This window comes from Charadrius vociferus, unplaced genomic scaffold, assembly GCF_000708025.1.
Source record: "Charadrius vociferus isolate BGI_N301 unplaced genomic scaffold, ASM70802v2 scaffold340, whole genome shotgun sequence".
NCBI classification, from domain to species: domain Eukaryota; kingdom Metazoa; phylum Chordata; class Aves; order Charadriiformes; family Charadriidae; genus Charadrius; species Charadrius vociferus.
The window spans coordinates 2947418-2971363 of NW_009646631.1; the positions used below are offsets into that span (position 1 = coordinate 2947418).

General features: G+C 38.0%; 1 protein-coding gene across 1 annotated transcript in view; it reads left to right on the forward strand.

Annotated features, from left to right (window-relative positions):
• EML4 (echinoderm microtubule associated protein like 4) overlaps nucleotides 1-23946 on the forward strand; it is a 99234-nt gene that overhangs the window by 62396 nt on the left and 12892 nt on the right. The window contains exons 9-20 of the mRNA XM_009888646.1: nucleotides 3570-3719; nucleotides 5191-5260; nucleotides 6582-6692; nucleotides 9050-9145; nucleotides 11263-11397; nucleotides 11626-11761; nucleotides 13556-13707; nucleotides 14139-14264; nucleotides 14425-14556; nucleotides 15148-15215; nucleotides 21281-21369; nucleotides 22536-22633. Of these exons, the coding sequence (XP_009886948.1) occupies nucleotides 3570-3719; nucleotides 5191-5260; nucleotides 6582-6692; nucleotides 9050-9145; nucleotides 11263-11397; nucleotides 11626-11761; nucleotides 13556-13707; nucleotides 14139-14264; nucleotides 14425-14556; nucleotides 15148-15215; nucleotides 21281-21369; nucleotides 22536-22633 (1363 nt within the window). The remainder of the gene's footprint in view (nucleotides 1-3569; nucleotides 3720-5190; nucleotides 5261-6581; nucleotides 6693-9049; nucleotides 9146-11262; nucleotides 11398-11625; nucleotides 11762-13555; nucleotides 13708-14138; nucleotides 14265-14424; nucleotides 14557-15147; nucleotides 15216-21280; nucleotides 21370-22535; nucleotides 22634-23946) is intronic.

Genomic DNA, 23946 nt, shown 5'->3' on the forward strand with positions numbered 1-23946 from the left:
TAAACAGGCTGTCCATATGTTTTTGGAATCTGTTTAAGGAAATGTCATCCTAAATTAGACCAGTATGTTTATGAGCGTAGGGTATCTTTTGGATATAATGGTGAAGAAAACTATGAGGAAAAGACAGTAAAATTTATGAGGACTTGATATTGGTCTCTCTAAATTGCTCTTCAGTTTTGGAGACAGGAAGATACAGCAACAGACGATCTTGTACTTCATGCACAGGTTTAGCAAGGGGAAAAAGTCTGCAAGCCAGCCCTAACTTCCAAATAGGATGGCAAACTGTAGCCTGTGCACCTTATTAAAAAGGCACGGGGACAGCGATTCACAGAATATTTTAGTAATGTCAGTATTTGGAACTGAAAGGTCAACTGAGTGTGGAATTGTTCGATCTGTAAGTTTTGTTTTGAGCGCCTTCAATTCTCCTGCCCTATGGATGATTGTTTCTAGTTGGGTTTTCCTTCGATATTACTGTTTTGGAAGATGCTAATCAACTATGAACAACTTCAGGGCAAAACTAGAAGGATTATTGGGGTGGGGGTTTTTTATTCATTTTTGGTTTGGTTGGTTGTTTTGGGAGTAGGGTGTTCTTTTTAGATGAACTGTGTCCTGCAAGTATAGTCAACTACCGATACCCAGCACTGTAGATTCAACAGAACACACTCAGCCTTTGTCTGTCCTGCAGGTTACTGTCTGTTGAAGAAATACCTAAGCTGTTTGGCAAGACAAAGTAGTTCATGGGGAAGTCTGAGCTCTTGACTGTGTCTGGTTCCTGAGTGATTTCATTTCAATTTAATAGTTTTGTTTGGGTATCCCCGCTTTCTAGTGCAATCTTTCCTACTGTGCTTTAGAACTGATCAAAAGATATCTGTCATTCCTAGTAATAGTGAAATGGGCTTATTTAGTAGCTACAGAGGTCATTGTCAGTGCTGCTGTTGACAGGCAGTGATTTTATAGACTCTTTCTCCCAATGTATAGTAGCTCAGTTTCTGGAGGGTATTTCTGACTCTATTTTATAAGCACTGGTGCTCTTCTTTATAAGAATAATTGATGCCAGCGGTGAATATACTATTGAATTCTGGTGTACAGTGGGTAACATTTCATGAGGGCCATGGCTATTCTTAGCCAATTAAAACCAAAAAAAAAAACCCAACAACAGCCCAAAATGAAAAGCTTTTCAGCATATCAAATGTTGTGACAAAACAGTCCTTGCAAGTGGTGAGAAACATTCACAATATGAAGACAACTATCTCTGAATTTCCCACATTGAAACATCAGTCTCATTGAAAGACTAAAGTTGAAATTTAGTGGAAATTAGGCATCAAAGTTGAGTCACCCCTTTTTCTGTAGAGGGAGACAGTCAATTATTGTATTAATTTATCTGCTGCTTTGTTCTGAGTGTGCGGAAAAGGAAAGAACTGCTGTGGAGCAACAACCCTGCTCGTTTTCTCTCAAGATAGTCTGGGATTGGGAATGAAGAAAAAAAAAAATTTCTCCCACAGAACAGGTTGTTCCTTTACATGCTCCTAAAAAACACGCTCCTAGAAAATGCAGCCACTTTTTGGTACTTTATTATCTAGGAGGGGTAAAAGAAAGGAATGGAGTGAGAAAATGTAACAATTTTTGCAGCCTCATGAATGCCAAAGCTCAATCATGGGTGCCAAAATATTTAGCCTTAGCTTTGCATGGCAGACTTCTGCTGTGGAAAGGCATGTTTGCATAAATCATTAATACTTTTCTGGGATGAATGTTCAAAGGTGTCAATCTTAATAAATCCTTATCAATACACTCCCTATTATATGCAGCAGATCAACAAGACCTGTCTTTCTCCTCTGAGAAGGTATTTAGAATAGTGTTCTTCATGCTTCAGGGTAGAAAAAATATTTTCATTGGTTTGTAGCCCACCCTTTTTGAAAGTTCAGTGGTCTGGTTTGTTTTCTTTTGATTTGTTTGTTTTTTTATAAAGGGCCATTCTGGAGTTTCTTTTTGTTCCATCGGTGTTTAAAGAAAAAGAAAGTGGAAAATTTAATGGGAAAATAAATAGTGATGAAGGAGAAAGAGACGCATCCTTTTTTCTGCCCTCAGCATTGTGTTGTATCAGCATTTCCCTCAAGAACATTTGCTAAGCAAGCCAGTGAATAATCTCTGCCTCAGAGGAGCCATTGTGTTCTGAAAGAAACGGAAGACAGCAAGATATAAATCTGTTTTGGTTTCCATACTCTTTAAAGATTTGATTGACAACTGAATGCAGTGTCCCTCTTTGAACCATTTTTTTTAGTTACAGCGTGTGTTTAATTTTGCAAGTGTTCCTATGGTATAGCAGTCCTGTGGTTTGATGGGACTACAAAAGAGAAAAGGTAGTGTGGTGGGAGGATTTTGGGGGTGAGGGGTGGCATTGGGAGGGGGTGTGGTGATATTTTTGGTAGAAAGTTACCCCTTTTCCAAGCAGAATAGAGGCCAGGCTGTCTGCTTAGGAGATGTCAGTTTACATACTCCCAAACTTGGACTACGACACCTGCTTTCATTTATGAGAAGGGGCCAGCTTCACGCACCCACCATTCTCCTTGTGGGTCTTTGGCTTCCTTGTATCTTACTGGTTAACCAGGACCTAAGGCTGGAATCCTTCGACTAAAGTTGCTTAATGTATTTCCCATATTTTCCTTGCTGTTGCAGGTGTATTAGTTGGCACTGAAGTGGGGAGGTATCTGAAGTGCAGGACATAACAGGAAAATTATATTTTTGTTGAGGCTATAGAGCTCCAGTTAAAGTCTGAGTTACGATGTTAATTGTACCTAGAGACCCTGGGAACTGAAATTCAGGCGACAGCCACATTAATAGTCTGGGTGAAGAAAATTGCACCTGCTTCAAAGAAATAGCCAGTTGTAACATCGTTTGATCAGTGCTGACCAAGGCTGGTTCACAGTGTGTAAAACTTCTGAATGTCGTTAAGAATGTCATGCAGGTTTCCTACAAAAATCATCCCTTTTATATATTTTGGGTAGGTGGTGGGTAGAATATTTTTCACTGTGTCGGTTCCTTTTGAGTTTTGTTTGTTCTAAAAATACTCTAAAACATGCTAAAGAAATATTTCCTGAACTTGGCAGCTGCTGTGCAGAAGCTTGCCTTTTTCTGAAGGGCATTAGGAATTTTCACACGCGTGTTTTAAAAGGCCAAATGGAAGTAATACTCTGGTGCCCGGGGTGCAGATGCACAGCTCTGTTGCTGTAAAAAATGTGAAACCAGTACAGTGAGTCCTGCTGTTACCTAATGAATATTATAAAATGATAACACTGTACTTTTATTTCAGTGTGCGTTGTATATGTTCTTTTTAAAATCAATGAAGATCACTTTTTAATGGATTCTGTTTCCTGAAGTCCAATTGTGTGGGGTTTGTTTTGTTTTGTTTTTTTTAACTGCGTTACTGAAACTGTGCTATAGTTCCACGGGAAAAACATAAGGGTCATTTGCTGATTTGAGAGCTCCTCAGGAATCCTTCCGGAGGAGTTGGTATGTTTTTTCCTGGTATATAGTGGTTATGAAAACCTTGACTTAAAAAAAAATATGTATAGATATGGGTATCGTGGAAGAGACTGTCGAGCCAATGTTTACCTCCTTCCTACCGGAGAAATTGTATATTTCATAGCATCAGTGGTGGTACTATTTAACTATGAGGAGAGAACTCAGAGACACTACTTGGGTCATACAGACTGCGTTAAATGGTTAGTATATAACATTTGCATGTAAGTATGTGTGTAATAATGCAGAAATTTATTTTTTTTACTCTTTCCTACTGTATGTATGAGCTCATTAATTGTGGCTATTTTCTGTTTCTTCAGTCCCAGTAGATTTCACTAACAGTAAACACTGTGCAAATGAATGGTGCTAGAGCAGTCCATGCTAGCTTAGGTTTCTGGCTTATATGTAAAACAATGGGTTAGGTAGACAATCTAAGAGTGCGGGATTAGAGAAAGGATTTTTGCGTAAATTACTCTAAACAGATGTCCCAGAAATTAAAAATTGTTGTCAGCCTGATTCTAAGTCAGTGATTTACAGGCAGTATGGCAAAGGTGTAGTCTTAAAGGAGAATTAGAAAACCAAATGGAAAACTGAGCAATAATTTTCTCATTTTTTAATTGATGCCCCATCCAAGTGTTAAGACTGTCGGGGAAATCAGAAAGATGTTTGCAAAACAAAACAGAGAAGCAGGGAAATAGAAGCCAACATCATTGTGGGTGCAAAGGCAGTTGCTGACTTTACAATGTTAGTCTGAAGAGTAGTGCACACAATGTCATGGTGAACATAACTTCCCAACTGTACTTGAATGGGGAAGAGTTGCCATCTAAACCTCTCTTCTGTCTGTACTTTAATAACTGTAATTGCTTCCTGTGGGAGGAATGCTGTCACACTTGTGTTCTTCAGTTTCATTCAAAAAACTTGACTGAACTGTCGATGTTTTTGGTGTCCATCACTCTGACCTCTTCAGACCCACTGGCTGTTTTCCCTTTCTTGTTTCAGTGGCTTTTGTTAACTTTGTAATTTTACAGGGAAGGCAAATGAGAAGATTGGTCAAAAAATCATGAGTAAGAGGATATGTACTCTGCTTTTTCACATCAGCTCCAAAGCAAAATGCGACAAGCAAAAGCAAATTTTTACTTACACTGGTAGTGCACCATACTGGAGAATTTCATTAGTACAATTACATCAGTAACTCTTTTCAAGTGGCAGTAATCCCTGACTCCTGGGTGCACAAAGCCCTCAGCCAACTTTTCAGCTGTTTTTCTCCCCAGTTTCATGCTATCTATAGGCTTGGGCATAAAATATGCTGTAGTGTTTCTAAATGCGGCATGTAACTACATGTAGGAAGTTCATCATGAGACAATGTGTATTTTGTTACAGTGGACTCCCGGTACAATGCAAACCTTAGATTTGTCAGAGCACGTGTGGAGGTGGTTCTTCTGGCACTCCTGGTTTTGTGCCAGCAGCCACAGCAAGAGCCTGATCGACCCGTCAGTACAGTGTGTAATGAAATAGTCTGATGAAAAACATTCAAGCTGTCTCATTAAAAGTGGGATCTAGAATCATAAGTGTCTTCATGGGCTTCTGTTGAGAAAGAAAAAAAAAGATACAAAAAACCTCTCAGTTTTGAAGACCTATGACAGCAAAAGCAAGTCATATTTCTGTCTGTCTTAGTCTTGCAGTTCATCCAGACAAAATTAGAATTGCAACAGGACAGTTAGCTGGAGTGGATAAAGATGGAAGGGTAAGTAATAGAGCCGTTGAGCAGTAGTAACTTGCTTTGAAAATCAGGAAAAAGTGTTTTGTTTGTTTTAATCTCATCATCACCTTCTGTTTGCAGTTTATTTTATGCGCTGCATTTACTGAGATATTTTGCTGTTTCTAAGGTAACAGCCTGTATCTCCAGCAAAAGACAGTAATGACTAGGCACTCAGCCATACCTCAAAAAGAGCAGAAGCTCATAAAGTCCTTTATCTGTGACATAGGAAACTCAATTTTAATTCTGCAAGCAAATGTGAAGTTTGTAATTAATTTGTAAGGCCACATCATTTTTGTCATATTTCTGTTAGTAAGTCTTCTCCCAGAGGAGAAGTGGTCCCCAATTCTGTGGTTCAGTGTACTCTTAAGGCTTCGTGGGAGAGGCAACCAACTTTGAGAATTCATGGAAGGTGTGTCAAGCTTTCCTACAAACTTGTTCATTTGAGAGCAAGTGCATTTAAATGCTCTTGTCCCTGACTATTGGTGAACCCTGTCAGAATTTGAATAATTGGATTATTGGGGGGAAGACAGATACTATGAGATGCAAAAGCACATTAAATAACCCTTAATCAGATGTTCAATTTAATTTCTTAGATTTTGTAAGTAATTGATGTGGGGTTTTTTTGTATAGGTATTGTAATGATTTCAAGTGAAAATTCATTGCATCTTATGTTAGAGCTGGTTGGTTTGTTTTTCTGTCATTGGGATGACTTATTGTCACTTTCTATGGTGAATGCCGTCCTTAAGCCAACTTAATTCCCACTGTATTTGTGATTGTTTCACATTTCTGAAGCTAAGCTGGTTTGGGATGGTACTTGTATGAAATATAACCTTTCAACTTTTCACTGAGTGGTTGGTGATGGTTAGGGGACTCGGTGCACTTGGTTTATTATTTTTATTTTTTCCTCCTTCGTGTATAAAAAAACAATGTTTGATCATTGTTTTCAGTTGTCGCATAAGATTGCTAGGTCTGGGGTCTGAAATGCAAGATGACTCTTCCATTATTTTTTCAGTGACTTAAATCAGGCAAAGATTTATTTTCACAACTACCGAGTGTCGCCATACTTAATTTTTTGCCTCGATGGCACTGCTGCCACGTTTGTAGCCCAGACATAGGGAGCAAGACTGTCTTGACTCTCACCTTTTGAGCTTCAAGATAACTATCCAGTGGCATCGTTAGCACAGGTCATCCTGCATTTCGGTCTGCAGTTTGCAGTTCATGTAGCATCTGCTTAACAAAACTTGACACCTGCATACGATGCATTCACTGTTGATGACGCTGTTTGTCCCGTTGCTTTTTCACGCAGCCTCTGCAGCCCCATGTTAGAGTATGGGACTCGGTGAGCCTGGTGACGCTGCAGGTTATCGGCCTTGGGACTTTTGAACGTGGAGTGGGGTGTTTGGATTTTTCAAAAGCGGTAAGATGGGTGCGATTACTTGGTGTGTTAAATAATTTATCCAATCCTATGTAAACGGGAAGGAAATCTCTGGAGATATTGTATGTGGTTGTCTAACTGATCCATTTTGGTATTGAAAGTATGTCAGTCAAGATTTTGTCTACCTTATAAAACCAGCTGACAGTGAGCTGGAAAAACAGGAAATTGTACATGTAAAATCGCGGTAACAAACTAGCATAGTGAATAAATAGCAGGCAAGAAAAGCCTTAACTCGAAATTGAAGTCTGTGCTGGGTTTGGTGGTTTGGTTTTGTTTGTTTTGCTTGGTTTTTTTTGGGGGGGATGTTAAAAACAAGTTTGTTGGTGAAGTTCGTGAAGACAAATTTTAGTGAGTTCTGATAGAACGGGTAACTTTTCTCCTCACACAGCCAGCAGGAGTAGGTTTTTTTCCACCAGCAGGAAATTAAAAAAACCTAAACATTATTTTGTGCTGTTTTTTCCCAATGAGTAATTTGTTCAATTTGTGCCTCTGCTTTTACATTAAAAAAAAAAAAAAGTGTCTTGATTGGGCCCAAAGAATTTAATCAGAAAAATCAGTAACAAATGGGGATGTGCTACTTGGTATTTCAAAACCAGCAATAAGTATAATTTTTTGTAAAATATGTGTATGTTTTAATCTTTAAGTAGCCTTTGTATTTTTGCCAAAGCACTGAGACATATCACACTTGAAAACCCAGGTCATGATTCTTGCATGCCAGCAAGAAGAATTAATATGCGTAAAAAATAAAAAATGCGGAAAAAGAATGTCTGCTGTATTTTGCTAATAGAGGAAGAGATGCACAGGACAGCTGAGGTGGGAAGAGGGTGTCTGGAGATCATCTCATCCAGTGTCCTGCTCACAGCAGCCTCGGCCAGAGCAGGATGCTCAGGGCTGTGGCCGGCTGGCTTCTGGATATCTCCAAGGATAGAGACTTAACAGTCTTGCTGGGTGACCTGTTAAAAATAAATGCTTACACTCTCTTGCTGCAGTTTCACTTAACATTGAAATGTTACTAGGTTAGTTATATCTAGGTTTTGTCTTTCAGTAAATACATTTATTTTTTTTTTCAAACAGGGTGTAGCATAACTGAAAGTGAATAATGCAGGAGGAGTACTGTCATTCCTGTCACAAACCAGTAAAACTTTTAAACTCAGATACTTTTTTTTACAAGATGAATAAATACATGTTCCAACATTTTAAAAACAAAACAAACAAACCTACCACTAAGGAATTTTTGAGGACTAGATTTTAGTTTTATTAGTTCTGTATTGCAGCTGAAAGTGATTTTGATGCCTTTATTACAGTCTCATGTGATTAATTACTAGACTGAAACAGTGAATGTGCAGTGTCTAAAACTGTGTTTTTACCACGTAATTCATTAACCCACACAAGAGCTGTGTATATCACCAGTGCTGTCTCCAGGGCTTCTTTCCACTTAATAATTGACATGTATATTTGCATATTATTGCTCATAATAGTATTTGGGAATAAAAATTTCAGCCACCTCTATTTTCATAATTTGTTAGAGAATGCGGTTGAACTGCAAGAATCAACTTTAAAATAAATAAGGCCTCCTCCAAATCTTTCTACACATGTCCTTGAAACAACTGGTTTGTGCAAGTATGTGTTGCTGTGAATAAGTATGTTTTTGTTCTAAGATTTTCTGTCTGCTCTTTTAATTCCGCAAGCCATCTTTAACATTTTGTTTTAAAATTGTTCAAAATAAGCTGTTTCAGTTAATACCACCCATGCTAGTCTTTCTGCTCTGAAAGCATCATTTTATTCAGAAAGTGCTGCACTTTTATCAACTACATGATGAAACTGCGGGTGCCTAATGCTCCATGAGGAAAAAAGGAGATGCACTTACAAAATTTGATAGTGTAAAGTTGTGTATATGTGATGGTGACATTTAAGAAAAAAACACAAGTGGAGCTGTGTGTCTGTCCTCTGAAACCTGAGGAAAACCAAAATATTAGCCGAGTAGTAAAAGGGAGAAACCTCTCTGCTACTAGCATGGTATTTCAAACAATAAAGCAAAACCAGACAACAACGGCAAAAACAAACTAAAAGGGAAATATTTTTGTAAGATACTTTTAAAGCTTTCCTAGAATGTTATTTGAAGCATGGTCATTTTTATGAGATTATGCAAAAATCTGTGTCTTTAAGAGTAAAGGAAAATACCAGATACACCAAGCCTAGAATTCCTTTAAAAGGACTTGCTTAATTTATGCGTGTACTTTTGTGTTGTTTTTTTTTTTTTTCTTAATATTACTGCCTTGCTCTGTTTCTAAATGAGGTATGATAGTATTTTGTCAGCACTTTTTTTCTTTTTTCTTTAGGATTCTGGTACTCATTTGTGTGTTATTGATGACTCTAACGAGCATATGCTCACCGTGTGGGATTGGCAGAGGAAATCAAAAATAGCAGAAATAAAGGTAATCATTGCACAAATTAATATTCTGAAATACAAGTGGGTTTAATCCCATAAATACAACAGTTTGTGAGACACACATTTGATCTTACTTGGAAACTACGACTGTGTAATGCTGCTGGCTTGTGTAAGGGCACAAAAGAAACGGATTCTTAACTTGTATATTGGAAGGGATTTGAATATTGGAGAGCTTGTAATTACATTTTACTCATCCCTAAGGGCCAATCCAAATAAAGCAATTCTCTAATATTTTCCTAATTTTAAAAAATAAACTCTGGGAACATTAAGAAACTGAAGTGATGATTCAGTCTGTAGTTGTTTTTTTTTTTTTTTTAAAAAAAACCAACTTTTAGACATTCCTTATTTTCATTTTTGTCTGAATTGTGTTCCAGACATTGATTCTCAGTACATGTGTCTCTTCTCATTTGAGCTCCATTAGTACTTTTGTAGATTCGTAACCTTCTAAATTTCTGATCAATGAGAAGTGTACCAAGGTATTAACGCTCAATGTTTGTGTAAAGTTGATTTCACTGGAAATACCCAATCCAATAATAAATTGCTGTTTAAATCCGTATTTTGAGACATCTTGCTTTGCATTATACAATATCAAGCAAGAAGGTATTACATGGATGTGGAACTGAGTATTTTTAATCCTTTTTAATCATGAAGTCAGAAAGTGGAATACTCTACAAGCACATATGTCTATATGATTACTAACGTGCAATTTCAGATAAAAAAATCAGGTTGGTTTCACACATTTTGTTTAAATTATGTTGACCAATACTAATTATATGCTATTCTGTATGTTTTAATGTAATTCTGTGTCAGTATTTTCACTTTTTGCTGATATTGGGAAGCTATTTGGCATATGCCCATTTTATTTGACACTATGTTTTTTACTATTTTCACTCTTCTGGGAGTTGCTTGGTGTTTCAGAATAGGCTAAAAACAATTTGGCGGTGACAGCTTGACCTTCAGTATTTATTCATGTTTAGGACTTGATCTGGCAGTATCTTAAGCACCTTGTGTGCTCGTGGGATTTGGAGCGAGCAGAGTTTCATCCCTTGAGCTAGGGTGCAGAACAGAAACCTTTTCTCAGCTGAACTCTATTAAATTTTTCAGTCCTCAGTTTCCATAGGATTTGTGGGTATAGCAGATCCACTCATGTGGAAGAAACTGTGTATGAGGAGCATAATTCAATAAATATGGCCATCAATAAAAAATGAAGCTTAAGAAGGTTGTTTTCCTAAACTGAGCCAAAAATGGTGGAGTGGGAAAAGGGTATTCCCAGAGGTGCTGATTCAGCAGCACTTGTAAGTATACTCCTTTAAAGTGTGAGCTTAAATCGCACAGAAATAAATGGATTGATGCATTGATGTTTTTTAGAGTCCTTGCCTCCAGAAGATTGTCTTCAAAGTCAGTTTGTTTGAATGTACGTTAGAAGTTAGATAAATGACCAGTCAGTTTTTTATGTTTTTAAAAAAGGATGAAATACTTGGTGAGGTGATAGTAATTTAGTAACAGTATATGCAGCCAGTAAAAATGCAAAGGTGGGACCCTATGTTTCAGAGTTTTGAGTTATGCAGGCTTCTTTTTTTTTTTTGTTTTTTGTGAGGAGGAAAGGAGAGGAAGAAAGAACTCAAAGGATTTTTTATAGAATTTCAGAAAGAGAATGATGGATCTAATCCTACAGTGGTATTGTTGTCTCAGTTGTCTCTGTCACAGCTTTGTTATCTAGAATAGCAAACTAGTCTGTGTAGAAACTAAGCAGGATTTTCAACCCAAAAAAGTTTCTTTTATATATCCTTCATTTCCATATAGCAGAAGTTCTAGCTATTCCAGAATGCGGAAGCTGTTGTGATTTAAAAAGTGAATGTAAACCCCTGACTTTTCAACTGAAGTTTTATAAAGATCTCTTATGAATGTAAAAAATCAATAGCTATAAAATGATTTGTGCAGTCATTCAGACAGCTGATTTAGCACGCGACACTTACGGATTCTTTCAAGCATACAATGAGCTGTCTAGTTCCTTGTGTATTTGTTCTAAAACTTGTTATTTAACATGTGTTTTTAGTAGTTAATGTCACATCTGAATAAACAATATTTCTCTTATTATTTCAGACTACAAATGAAGTGGTTCTTGCTGTAGAATTCCATCCGACTGATGCAAATACCATAATAACATGTGGCAAATCTCATATATTTTTCTGGACCTGGAGTGGCAATTCATTATCAAGGAAGCAAGGGATATTTGGGGTAAGAATGTCTTGATTTCAGGTCAGTTTTCAATCATCGGAATGATCTGCTCACGCTTTCTATAAATTTGCTCTGTTGTTACCATGTACTGTTTGAGCAGTGAGGTAAACAGACAAAAAAGGTTGAATTCTACTTGCATGCATGCAGGGTGTATGGGTGTGGATACATTATACTAATTACGTAAAGAGTACAAGCAATTATCCCTTTCTTTTGCTTATTTTGTTTCAGAAATATGAAAAACCCAAATTTGTTCAGTGTTTGGCTTTTTTGGGAAATGGTGATGTGCTCACTGGAGACTCAGGTGGGATAATACTTATATGGGGCAAAACTACTGTAGAATCTACTCCAGGAAAAGGACCTAAAGGTAGGATACATTCACAGTTAATCACAGATTTTAGTCTGTAGAAGACATAAAGGATTGCATTAGAAAAGGAATAGGGAAACAGGCCTGGCCAAGGGTGTACACTTTCTATTATTAACAGGTGGTAATAAACTCCTTCAAGTCTCAAGACTTAAGAACAATCTAGAGTTTCTCAATAATTAATGAGACTGTGCCTGAAATGAATGAAAACTATTTTATCTAAATGTTTTGCATTTAAAAAAATGTGCAGTTAATCAGCTTTGCTTTCATCCTGAGATTTGAAAAAGGCTATGGGATCAGTTTGAGAATTCTTCAGGCTACCTTTGCCTCTGAAGGCTTATGTTGTACCATGCTTAGTCTCAGAGGAATACCATTAAGTGTTGAAGCTGATGTTAATAGAACTGGTATGTGAAGGAAAAATGTAATGCGTAGTTGTACCAGTTATGCAAATAACAGTATCTAGTTTAGCAGATGCTCAAGTCTTGGCTTTAAAATATATTTTAAAACCCATCTCATTTGAAATTTGGGTTAAATTTAGTCTTTAAGGCAAAGCTTTTGTAAAAAAGAAAGGAAAATTATTTGTTACCCAACACATGCAGACCTGGCACAGTTGAGCCCTAAGGTAACTTATAAATTCAAGGATAATTTATTTTACTTGGCAGCTATTTCAAACACTCTGGTTTAAATTGGTATGCCAGGAAAACATTCATGTGAAAAGTAAATTTTTCACGGTACGTCTGTTTTTGCAGGTAAATCTTTTCCTTGTCTTTCAAGCTATCTGCAATGGAAAAGTGATTTAACATATTATCTGGTGTTTAATTTTGAACTTCTTGTGCAAAAATAACCTTTCCCCAGTATAATCTTAAAAGATATCAAATAGAACATTTATTTACATTGGCTTAATTAAAAATGGGATCTTTTAGTTGGTTTATCACATTAGATTGGTTGCAGGACTTGATCACAAACTCTTTTTCAGTGTGAAAGCGTGCGTACTTGAACTGACTTGAGTCATAGGCAGAGTCAGCGAAATTAAGCTGGTATTCATTTGAGTGGTGTTTTAGGCTTTTTTTGTGATTGTTATTTGAAAGTTTGCAAGTCTCAAAGCACCAGAGTCTTGCTTTTTTAAAAATATGCTTTCCTACAGCAGTTCTTTTGACATGAAGACCGAATTAGGATGCAAAAGGATTGCTACCTTTGTTTAATTATCTCATCTCTCTTTCATTCTTCCTAGTGTTTTCCTTTGGGTAGCCTGCTATATTGATAGATGCCAAGTGCTGGTTATACTATTTTTATGTGAGGCAACATCCAGCATTAGATATTAGGTTCATGCTAGAAACTTTGCTATAAATAATTTTCTTTTTATTTCCAACAAATCTTTCAGTTTCTTTTAATAAAATAATTTATTTTTTTTTTCCTAATAATGACTTGCTAAATATTTATTGACTCTAAAGAATGTTTTTTCTTGCATCTGGAAAAACTCTATTACCTCAGATAGCAGAGAAAGCAAAGCATTTTGCAAATGGTCGTTGTTCTTGCCATAACAAGTTTTAGGACAATCAATCTCAAAAAAATTTCTATTCAGAAAGGCAGGTCCTTTGTTTTATCTTTTTATCCTGTAAGAAAACACTACCACCTTGTGTTTGCAATACTAAGGCAATACTAATAGCTTGACAGTCCAAATGTAATTATTTATTATACGCTGTTACTCTTTTATTCTGCCAGAAGGCACAGCTTGTTGTAAACCCCAGGTGGAAAAAATGAGTAGTGTTCTTTATTATTTTCTTTTTGTACATGTAGGAGTATATCAGATAAGCAGACAAATCAAAGCTCACGATGGCAGTGTGTTTACACTCTGTCAAATGAGGAATGGGATGCTGCTAACTGGAGGTGGGAAAGACCGAAAGATCATCCTGTGGGATCATGATTTGAATCCCGAAAGGGAAATTGAGGTAAGAAAGCAAGAGTGACGAGGAAATTGCCTTGAGCAAGGTATTGACTAGCAAGACAGAGCCTTCCCCACCCTTTGGAGGACCCGTAGTTAGGATGGTAGAATATCTTCTGGTTGCTGTCGTCTTAAGCAGATGACAGTGTTTTATTATAAAAGTGTTTAAATTTTCAGCCTGTAAATGAGCCTATATGAGGTTTCAGTTCTCCTCTGTTTAAGCTGAACAGAAATTTTAAGGTTTTTCTTTCCTTCAAGCTCTTCCTTAGTTTTTTTTTATTCATGCCTTTTTTGAGGATTTTCTTTAGTATTGCATGTGTTTTCCTTAAGTTTGTCTGTCTGGAGAAAGATGGTGTTGCCAGGATTTGAGTTGTGGCCTTCAAAAATAAGCGCCTATCACAATGCATGATTTGGTTTTACAGATGTTTCTTTTCCTAGGTTCCTGACCAGTATGGAACAATCAGAGCAGTAGCAGAAGGAAAAGCAGATCAATTTTTAGTGGGTACTTCACGAAATTTTGTTTTGCGGGCAACATTTAATGATGGTTTCCTAGTAGAGGTACAGGTGAGCACAACTTTTTTTTTTTTTTTTGAACTATAACCCATAAATGTAAAGGCTTTCCCTGCTGGTGTGTTATTTCAAGAGAGTCTTTATTTTATTCATTTTTCATTTTTAAATATGTTCATAATTATAATAGTATCGTTCACATGTGTTTTCTTTCCAGGGACATACAGATGAACTGTGGGGACTGGCATCCCATCCTTTCAAAGACTTATTTTTAACATGTGCCCAAGATAGGCAAGTTTGTATGTGGAACTCTGTGGACCACACACTGGAATGGACCAGGCTGCTAGATGTATGTCAACCCTTTAATGTTAAATATAAAGCTGGAAAATAAGAAAAAGCATTAGTTTTCTGCAACACCCTCATCCCATCTGATTGCAAGAGAAGCAAATTACAGCTTTAAAAACAGCTATTCGAAAGCTTTGATAAACTCAACTAGGCTCATTAGACATTGTATAGACTGTAATCTGGTTCCCATTGTCTGATGCCATTCTGACAATCCAAATCGAAGAAACTGAGTCCTTTGTTCTTGTTACAGTTTAACTTTTTTCCCAATTATTCAAACAAGCTGAAGAGGATATCATACAGTTGTGCAAAGTTTGGACTTCCTTACTGTCATCGTTCATTTCATATTTTGGCTACTTCTGTCCGAATACCCAGAAAAAAGTATCTTTTCACACAGAAGTTTAGGTGTTTTACTTTCAAGAAGGTCATGTAGCGCATGTCACTGATACGTTAAAAGAAAATCTGTCTGAGGATTATAAGTGTGCTGTGAACTAATTGGTTTTCCCTGTGGCAGTTCACCTCAGACTTTTAGGATAGCTTTGGTACAAGGAGAGGTTTTTGACATTAAGGTGAATGATGTGTCTGTGTCTCTGTTCAGGAACCAGGGCACTGTGCTGACTTCCATCCCAGTGGAGCAGTGGTCGCGATAGGAACGCACTCGGGCAGGTAAATGTCTTTTGACTGAGTTGTGATGATTGAAAGAAAATTTAAAGCAGGCAATTTGATACTACGCGTCTTATATATTGGAATTCATTTGCTTTCTATTCTTTTTGCTTGAGGTTAAGTAAACTAAAAAGCTTGGGGGAAGGGGAGGGATCTTTCTTACATGGGTTAGATGAAGACAGAAGGATTATTTGACTGTTGTTAGGCTCTTTTTAAATTGATGTGGAGAGGCAAGTGAACAGGCTAGGATTTTGATTTTTGTGTAAGACAAAGTTCAACATGGCACATTGCTGCAATGAAGTGCTATCGAGCTGTTCATATTCTTCCTAAAATGAATGCATATTTGAAAGCTATCAAAACAGAAGCTAATATTTTAACTCAGGCTTCTTTCAGTGGTGGAAAAAAAATGTTTTAATTCATAGTCAAACTCTGGCTTGGTATCCTCTCCCAAGAAAGGAGTTTCATTCAATGGATTTTTAGCAAGTACCAATTAAATGAAAAAACAGGTTATTCATATCATTAGAAAGGTGAGAGGAGCAGATATTAAATCTACTAGCATTTTTGTTCTGTTTTTCAGTTCACAGCTCGATAAAACAATGCGTAGTGCACATAAGAGAATTGAGAAATTTTTTTGTATGTTTAATTCTCCCCCTACAAATTTTTGTATACCTAACCTCATGCCTAAAAAACATTAAAAGTTTGGTTTTTAGAAACTGCTGAGTATGTGCAACACCCTTCAACTATCCTGGAAAAAGAAAATGTTAAATACTTTTTAAGGAGTTTTCTTCTCCAAGATGAAGATACAGTCTGCACTAAGTACATTAGGTATAGTATCAGGCTAGAAAACCTAGTTTACATTCCTAAGAAAAATCTGCTGAGCTCTTGTATATTGGGTTTCCACGTTGTACCTTTCCATTTTTTCATCTATTTCTAATGATAGAGTTAAATTGAACAAGTGTTTTTACCTTCATTAAACAGAGCAGAAGATACTGGCCTAATAGAACTTGAAACAGGGAAAAGGGGAAAGAAGGTCAGGCTACATTTCTTGAGAGTTTTTAGACGTTTTTGAAATTACACCAAAGCACAGTGAAGGCATATTGAGCGACCGAAGTGTTCAGTTTTTCTTGTTTCTGATACCCCCCGCCCCCCCCCAAGTGTTTTAACATAAATTTTTCGGTTCATCACTTTTCAGTTTAAATTCATATTTTTTAATTACTGGAGGCAAGTGATTTATGCTGTGTTGGATAAATTTATGGTGATGGCCTTGTTTTTTTTGTTTTGTTTTGGGGGTTTTTTACCCCATTGTTCTTGGAACCGAGCAATTGTATTTTCACCATTACATTTTATTCGCCTTCTGAAATTGCATGATTCAGTGATAGGTTTGAGATGTATAAATGAAACTGAATTGATATGAGGCCTGGTAAGCATGCAGGTGTATGCGAAATAAATGGAGTTGTGTGTCAAGATAAACAGAACAGTTTTAAATTTACTGCTTAACCAGCGGCATCATACCATCCTTTCTGCACCAGATAATCCAGTCCAGGGAAGTTGTTTCCCAAGGAATGCGGGCTGCATGATGTATCTCAGTTAACGTACAAGAGAAAACAATCTCAGGCCCTTAATGGGTTCTTTAATAACTAACTTGCTTCATAGCCCAAAATGCATAAAGCCAATGTTAAATGACTCTAGTTTGTTTAGAGTTCAATAAACCTTTGATGTGCCTATCTATTGTCATTCTAGTGCTGCTGTGCTTCCAGTACGGAGGTCACTAAGACACAGATAGGGAATGGAGCATTAAGAAAGTTGGGTTTGATGGTTAAAATCGTGGCAGGAAAAAGAAAACTGAATTTTCTACCTCTCTTCCCATTCTTGTCTGTTGTTTCACAGCGGTGTGTTTTTATCAGGCCAACACATTATGGTTTTGGTGTGCTTTTCGTGTACCACTTCCCATGATGAGTATCTTGGTATCATTTCCCTTTTTGGGCTGTCTGCAAATTGTCTGCTGCAGGTTTTCTTAACCACTTCTTTAAGTACCTCTGTGTGCCTGATCATCAATCGTCTGTGGCTAAGCCTGGTTTGAAGAGAACTAATACTCTTTGTGGATCCCACTGTTTGCTGGAAACACAGCTGAAAAACTAAAAAGATCTGGCAATCAGAAATCTTACCAGAAATGTAGGTTTTCCAAGAGACTACACAGATCCTTTTGCCATGCTGCTGGTGGTATTATTTGGAGGGAAGTAGACCTTTCTGTGACTAATCATGTAGAGTACCTTGAGTGCTGTGCACTGCAGAAGAAGGGACTGATAAGATTCTTACAAAAATACTAACATTATGACGAAAACTGAAGGCTGGAGGAGAAGACCAGCATAAGCCAGAGCCACAAGCAGGTAAATCAGTCAATAGAGCTATTGAGATTTATACCAGTTCAGCATCTGTGGTGGTATTAAGATGAAGAAGCCTAAATATCCCAGGGAACCGATCTTGTAAGATGGGTTTGTTTATTCACTCTGATTAATGCCTTGCAGGTTCAACATTCAGTATTAACTAAACATGGGAATTGTGCAAAAATGTGTTACTACTTTGGAGCAGTTTCCCTGGTGATTTCACCAGAAAAATTCTGCATTCACAGAAGTGAATTATCAGTGATAAATGTCTGTCACGGGTCAGAATTTGTTTTCCAAAAGAGAGTAGTTTAAGGGGGTTTGTTTCTAAAAAGATACATTTTTTAGATAGGTTATTAGTATTTTTTTAAAGTAAAGGAATAGGAAGACAAACAGATGAAAATGGCAAAAGTTCTGTCTTGTTTATGTGAACTCACAAACAAGTTAAGCATGTTATCTTCAGTAACAATTGGGAGAAAAATCAATAAAAATCAGAAAAAGCAAAGGAGCCACTATCTTACAACTGGGATACCATTCATGCATTTATTTCATCCAATCTATGGCTCAGGAGTTCACTTGGCAGCCAAGCTTTGCATTTCACAGCCCGGTAGGACTCTTTCAGGGTCAGATGCCATTTGCGTGTTGCATACCTTCGAGTTAGAAGGAAGATCCTCTCCCGAAGCGCAGTCTCGAGGTAGACGCCAGCTGTTTGCGAGGAGGGTCTGTGTGGGGCATGCCGGTGAAGTGCTGTAGCTACTAGACTGGAGAGACATTTCATGGAGACAGGCTTTCTTGCTGGCAATTGTGGTGTTTGCCGTGGCACGGGGAGAGCTTGGAAGACTGAAGAGAGCTTGTCTGAATACATCTTGTGGAAGCATCAAGAAACAGCTGAACTAGATGTGACCGGTGCTTCCTTTCTTAAATTAATATCAAAATTGATGCACTGACTCTTTCCATGGTCAACTAAGATTGCTGCTACGTACCTATCGTTGAGAAGAATTTTTGGAGAATGTCTGGTGTCACAAAATGCTGTCTCCCAATACCAAATGAAGCTCGGTGTGCACTCTTAAGAGCACCAGAAGTTTTGCGTTGTGTTTGATACCGCACAATACCACCTCTGTGCTTTCAGTAAAATAGGAGGAGGCTGCATGTTTTTCCGATTGCATTTTAGGCTTTGGGTGTTTTTCGTTTTATATAATATTAACTGGAGGGTTGCCTAATTCAGGTAACAGTCTCAAAGGACCAACCAAAAGAGGCCAGTGTCAAGAAGCGTGTCCCCACCGCAGCAGCCGCCCTGCACTGCCCTGGTTGTGTATTTTGGGACAAGGAGGGTTCAGCCCTCCCCTCGGCTGTCTGGCAGAAGTGCTGTACAGCACGGTCACCCACAGGGAGAGCATGGGAAGGGGCTACCCACCCACTTTGTGGAAGAAGGCTGCTTTTGGTTGTTACTGGGCTCATAATCAGTTTTTATACCCAGGTACCACAATTGTGCTGCTCAAAATAAACGAACAGGCATCGTGCTGTGTTGTCTCGCTAGATAAATAGATTCTACAGTATAGAGCCTAAGTTTTCTGGTGAAGCAAAAGGTCTTCCTGTCTTCTGTTTTGCTGTCTGTGCACAAGAGGTGTGTTGCCCACCTTGGCACAAAGCAGTGAGGAGCCTCCACCTTATGCTGGATTTAGTAAAAGACAAATAAGAGTGAGATGGTGGGACATTGGCTTTCAGACCAGCTTCTCGTGTTGCTTGAAGACCAGATGACTCCAACTCAGTGATGCCTCCATGTGTGTTCTTCACACTTCTGTTTTTGTCCCCTCTGGATGTACTTTTAGAGCAGTTTTGCTGTCATGATGGAGGGATTGGTTTTCTTTCTCCAGTGGCAAAATGGCATAGGTACCCTCTTCCTTCGCCCCTGCTGAAACCTTTTGTGGTTTCGGGGGTTTGGTTTTTGTTTTTTTTTTTTTTTTTTATTATTTATTTTGGTTTCTTCTTTCATATCCACACCCCATCAGGGTTATCAGCCAGGTGACATTTTAGTGAAGCATTTGGCAGGGCCAAAGGAGGGCATATTTTGAACTAAGAAGCAGAATAGTAACTCGTAAGTCCTAATGTGTTCGGAGAACCTTCAAAGCTTTAGTGTGTGGATTGGAAGAAATCAAAAGTCCACTTTCAGCAGAGGATTACAGCAGAGAAACTCTGAGCGTGGTTTCTACTGCTGTCCAAAGCAAATATGTTAGCTGTTTTCCACTGGTTCCATCTGTCTTGCACACAGATTATTCAGTAGTCAGTGGCATGTGGGGCTGAGGTTTTTTTATGTGTATGTAATTTAATTTCTTTCATGTGGTTCCCTAACCACAAGCTGGTTTTAAGCCATTGGGACCAGGCTAGATACCTAGCTGCCGGACACTGGAATCTCATCTCCATCCATAGAAAGCAACGATGTGCGCTGTTGTTCCTGGAGTTTATTTTAGGTTATATAAGTTTGTTATGGAAAAATGGTCCTAGCTTTAGCGGTGTTCCACTGAGTTCACTATGAGACAGTGGGTGGAATTGCCTTACTCGCTTCCACAGCGTGTGAACTCGACGTTTGCCACTAGGGACGGAAACCTGGCTGCAGTGTATGCACACAGTTGTGAGATCAGTTTGGGGCAAAGAAACTAAATTCTGAGTACAGCTTTAATGTATTTAGCCATGTTGACATCTTACATTTTCAAGATAAACATGTCTGTGTGTGTATATATATTTATTAAACTTTCGTTGCCTTTGTTTTGATAATGTTTGCTGTATTTAGGAGTTAGATGGGCATCAGAACCATTGCAAAATGCTCAGGTTCTGCTGATCTTGCCCGTCTTGCTGTCAGTGGACATTTCGGTGTACTGGCCACTGAGTTTTTCTAAGCTCCTCTGAGCTTTTTAAGTGTCCCTCATAGCTAATACTGCAGGTTAAAAGTTATCGTTAAATAATAAAAAATGCAATTAATTACCTTAGTTATAAATCATCCAAGCAGGAGATAAAAAAATTCTAGGTTATAAACCATCATATTTCAGTAAATGGTTATTCCTTCTTACTCTGATAAAATTATTCCTGGAAATGGAAAGGACTGAGGGGAAAACTTGCAACCTGCTGTAGGTGACCCTGCTCTGGCCAGGGGGGTTGGACTAGATGATCTCCAGAGGTCCCTTCCAACCCTTACCATTCTGTGATTCTGTGAAAATACCAAATTAGAATATACTTTGTGTTTAAAATGAGTATGGAAATGTTTTCCACTCCCTCTACTACTTCTGTTTTGTTTTTTTTTTTAACTTTGCTTCATACAAATTAAAAGATTGTTTTTATATCAAAGGTATTCTTCAAAATGGGGAAGAAGTAGTAGGTTTAAAGTCAGCCGTAGCCTTCCAACTTCAGGATGGTAAGATGCAGTCATATTAGCGATTTGGTGGCATGTTTTATCATCCAGTAGACATTTTGGTGATTACCACAATGTTCAAGGGAGCGGGGAAAAAATGGGCTGTATCTAGAATATTCTATATATTCTTCACTGAAACTTGTATTGCTTTGTGAACCAGAAAAGCGTTCCATTAAAAACAGATGTTCTCTGTGCTGTGCTTGAAGGCAGGCAGTGGTTACTGCTCTTTTGCTTGCTTTTTTGTTTAGTGGAAGTGATACTTACTGGAATTCTCCTCTCTCTAGGTGGTTTGTTTTGGATGCAGAAACAAGGGATCTGGTTTCAATACACACTGATGGCAACGAACAGCTCTCAGTGATGCGCTACTCAGTAGGTAGGCAGACTTGTACGTTCAGAATAATTGCTGGTAAATGAGATGTCCGTCCTGTGAAACAGTGTTAAATTACTCCCTGGTCACCAGAAAAGGCAGCCTTGAAAAAACAATAAATGTTTAAGATGCTGGATATATAGCTGCATACTTGGTTACAGATTTGTTTGTGTATGCTAAATCTTGGAGTTTTGTAACTGCAAACATTACAGTCGCCTTTCCCAGCCTTTTCTTCACATTGAGCTGTGCTGTTATAACAAATGGTAGTTTTGCTCCCAGAAAAAATTAAAAGTTCTCAGCTAAATAGTTGATAGGTTAACAGAAAAGTCCGTAAAAAACTTAGTTTTTCAGTGATATTTTAATACACTTCTTAGTTAATTTTCAAGTTTATTAATACAAAACCATAAAACTAAGCTCAGGTCTATCTGAAACTTAGAGCTGTTTGTTAAGTATTTGTTACGGGATTACATGGAGTCCAAGCCAGTATCGAGTCTTCTCTTCAGGCGTGACATGACAGATCATCAGAGGCTGACTCCTCTCTGTTAAAACTCAATGGAAGAACACCCTTGTAAATCTGTTTCTTGTTTGCTTTTGGATAACATGCCATGCCAGTGGGCAAAATGTTCCTCTGCTGCTGCCACATCTGCCAAGTGCAGCAATTTATTTTAAAGCACTGGTGTTCATTGACACTAGAGGTGTCTGATTGTGATTAAAGGCAACTCTTGTCCGCGTACTTCTTTTTTTAAATGGAGACAACACAGGTTTGAAAATGTATGCTCCACTTCTTCTTTAGACATTATTTAGTGCTGATTTATATTGAGTCCCCCCTCTCCAAAGCTAAGCTAACTATAGAGTAAATACTGTTCTGCATTTTTGGTGATGCAGAAAACTCAAGCCTGCCTGCTGTTGACCATTTCCCAAAATCCAGTGCAATGTGAGGATTTATACCCTGTCCGTTGGACACTTACTTAAAAAAAGCAGAAGTGAAAGATCTTGCACAAAAAACATCCTCACAAAGTAAAGATACTGACACACATAATGTAAACAGTTAATGTATCCTTAAATGCAATTAGTAAGCTGTAGTTTAATTTACACTATAGTGATAAATCTGAAATCATTACAATGGAAAACAAAGTATTTTCATAATTTATGTCAAATATTTTGTCTTGTAGATGGCACCTTACTTGCAGTTGGATCCCATGACAACTTTATTTACCTCTACGTAGTAACAGAAAATGGAAGAAAGTATAGCAGATATGGAAAATGCACTGTAAGTTTTGGAGCAAATATAATCAGCAGTTCTCATATTTTGATGTTATACATACACTAAGATGTTAAGCAGTGGAACTCTCTTCAGGTTGATGGTTTTCCATTTTTTGTTTTGGTTATATGATTTATGGGTTTTTTTCAGCGTTTGATGGATTTTAAACTCCAGTCTGATGGGTACTGCAACCGTTAGTGTTAGGTCAACACTTTTGCATCAAATATGACTGATTTCTCTGACTATTGACTCTTTCTTTGAAATGGGAAGTTAGCAGTGAGATGGAGAAATGCCTTGTACCTATATTCTGAAACTCTTTTGGGGAAAATATTACACTTATTTGGGGATATTTTCCTCTGTTGGTAAAGTGCTCCTTGAACCAACGTAACATTGGATGGTGGAATTTTGGTAGAGTATGTAATTTTGGAGGTTGCAAATATGCACCATTTTCAGCTGTAATTGTTACTACAAAATTTGGAATTGGGGGATATGTTAACAATAAATTTCTGGCCCCGGGTAAATAAATGTAAGTGTAGCACAAGTAGTGGACTTTATATTAGTCCTTACACTTACCGAAGGTTGTCCCAGTTCTAAAAGACATGCGCTTTTTTTTTTTCCTTCAATGTTTAGTTATCTAACAACCTGAGTTAAAGTTCAGCTATCTCTTGGCTAGTGGGAATATTTACATAAAGAACATCTGAACCTTAATGGGATTTGCAAATGAGATTATAAGAATAGGTTCACATTTGACATGGGAAATGTTGGGTTTTTTAAGGAATGCATCCCCTGCTCAAAACACTTTTCTTATGTTTGTCACCAGTTGCATTTCTTTACTTGTGAAAATACAAGAATGCCTTAAGCTGCTTTGTTAGTTTGAAAATGGGAGGTAAGGGAATCATAAGGCTAAAGTGGGGAGGGGGTATTTTTTTTTTTAATTTCTAAGGTTATTTTTTTTCCTTTTCTATAACCTTTGATGCAAGACTTGCAGTGCAAACTGCTAGTTAGGGGGAGATGAAAAGACACTAGCCAGTCCTTTAGTGCCGTGTACGGTGTCTTTGAGAGATTTCTGCCCATCCTTTGGCTGAGGACCCCCCAAGCTGCTAGAGCATGGGTGTCCAGAGCAGCTGGGGTCCAGCTGCTGCCGGGGGCATGGGGCTGCCAGGAGGGTCAGCAGCGGTGGGTTTGCCCCATCCACGCAGTGCACAGGCGGGCAGGGAGGGCTGGGCAGTGGCAGGGAATGCTGTTGGGTGTGCTGGGGACTCCTCAATGGCAGGGTTGTGGTGTGGGGGGAGCCGGGGGGTCCTGCAGCCCCCCAGGAGGGG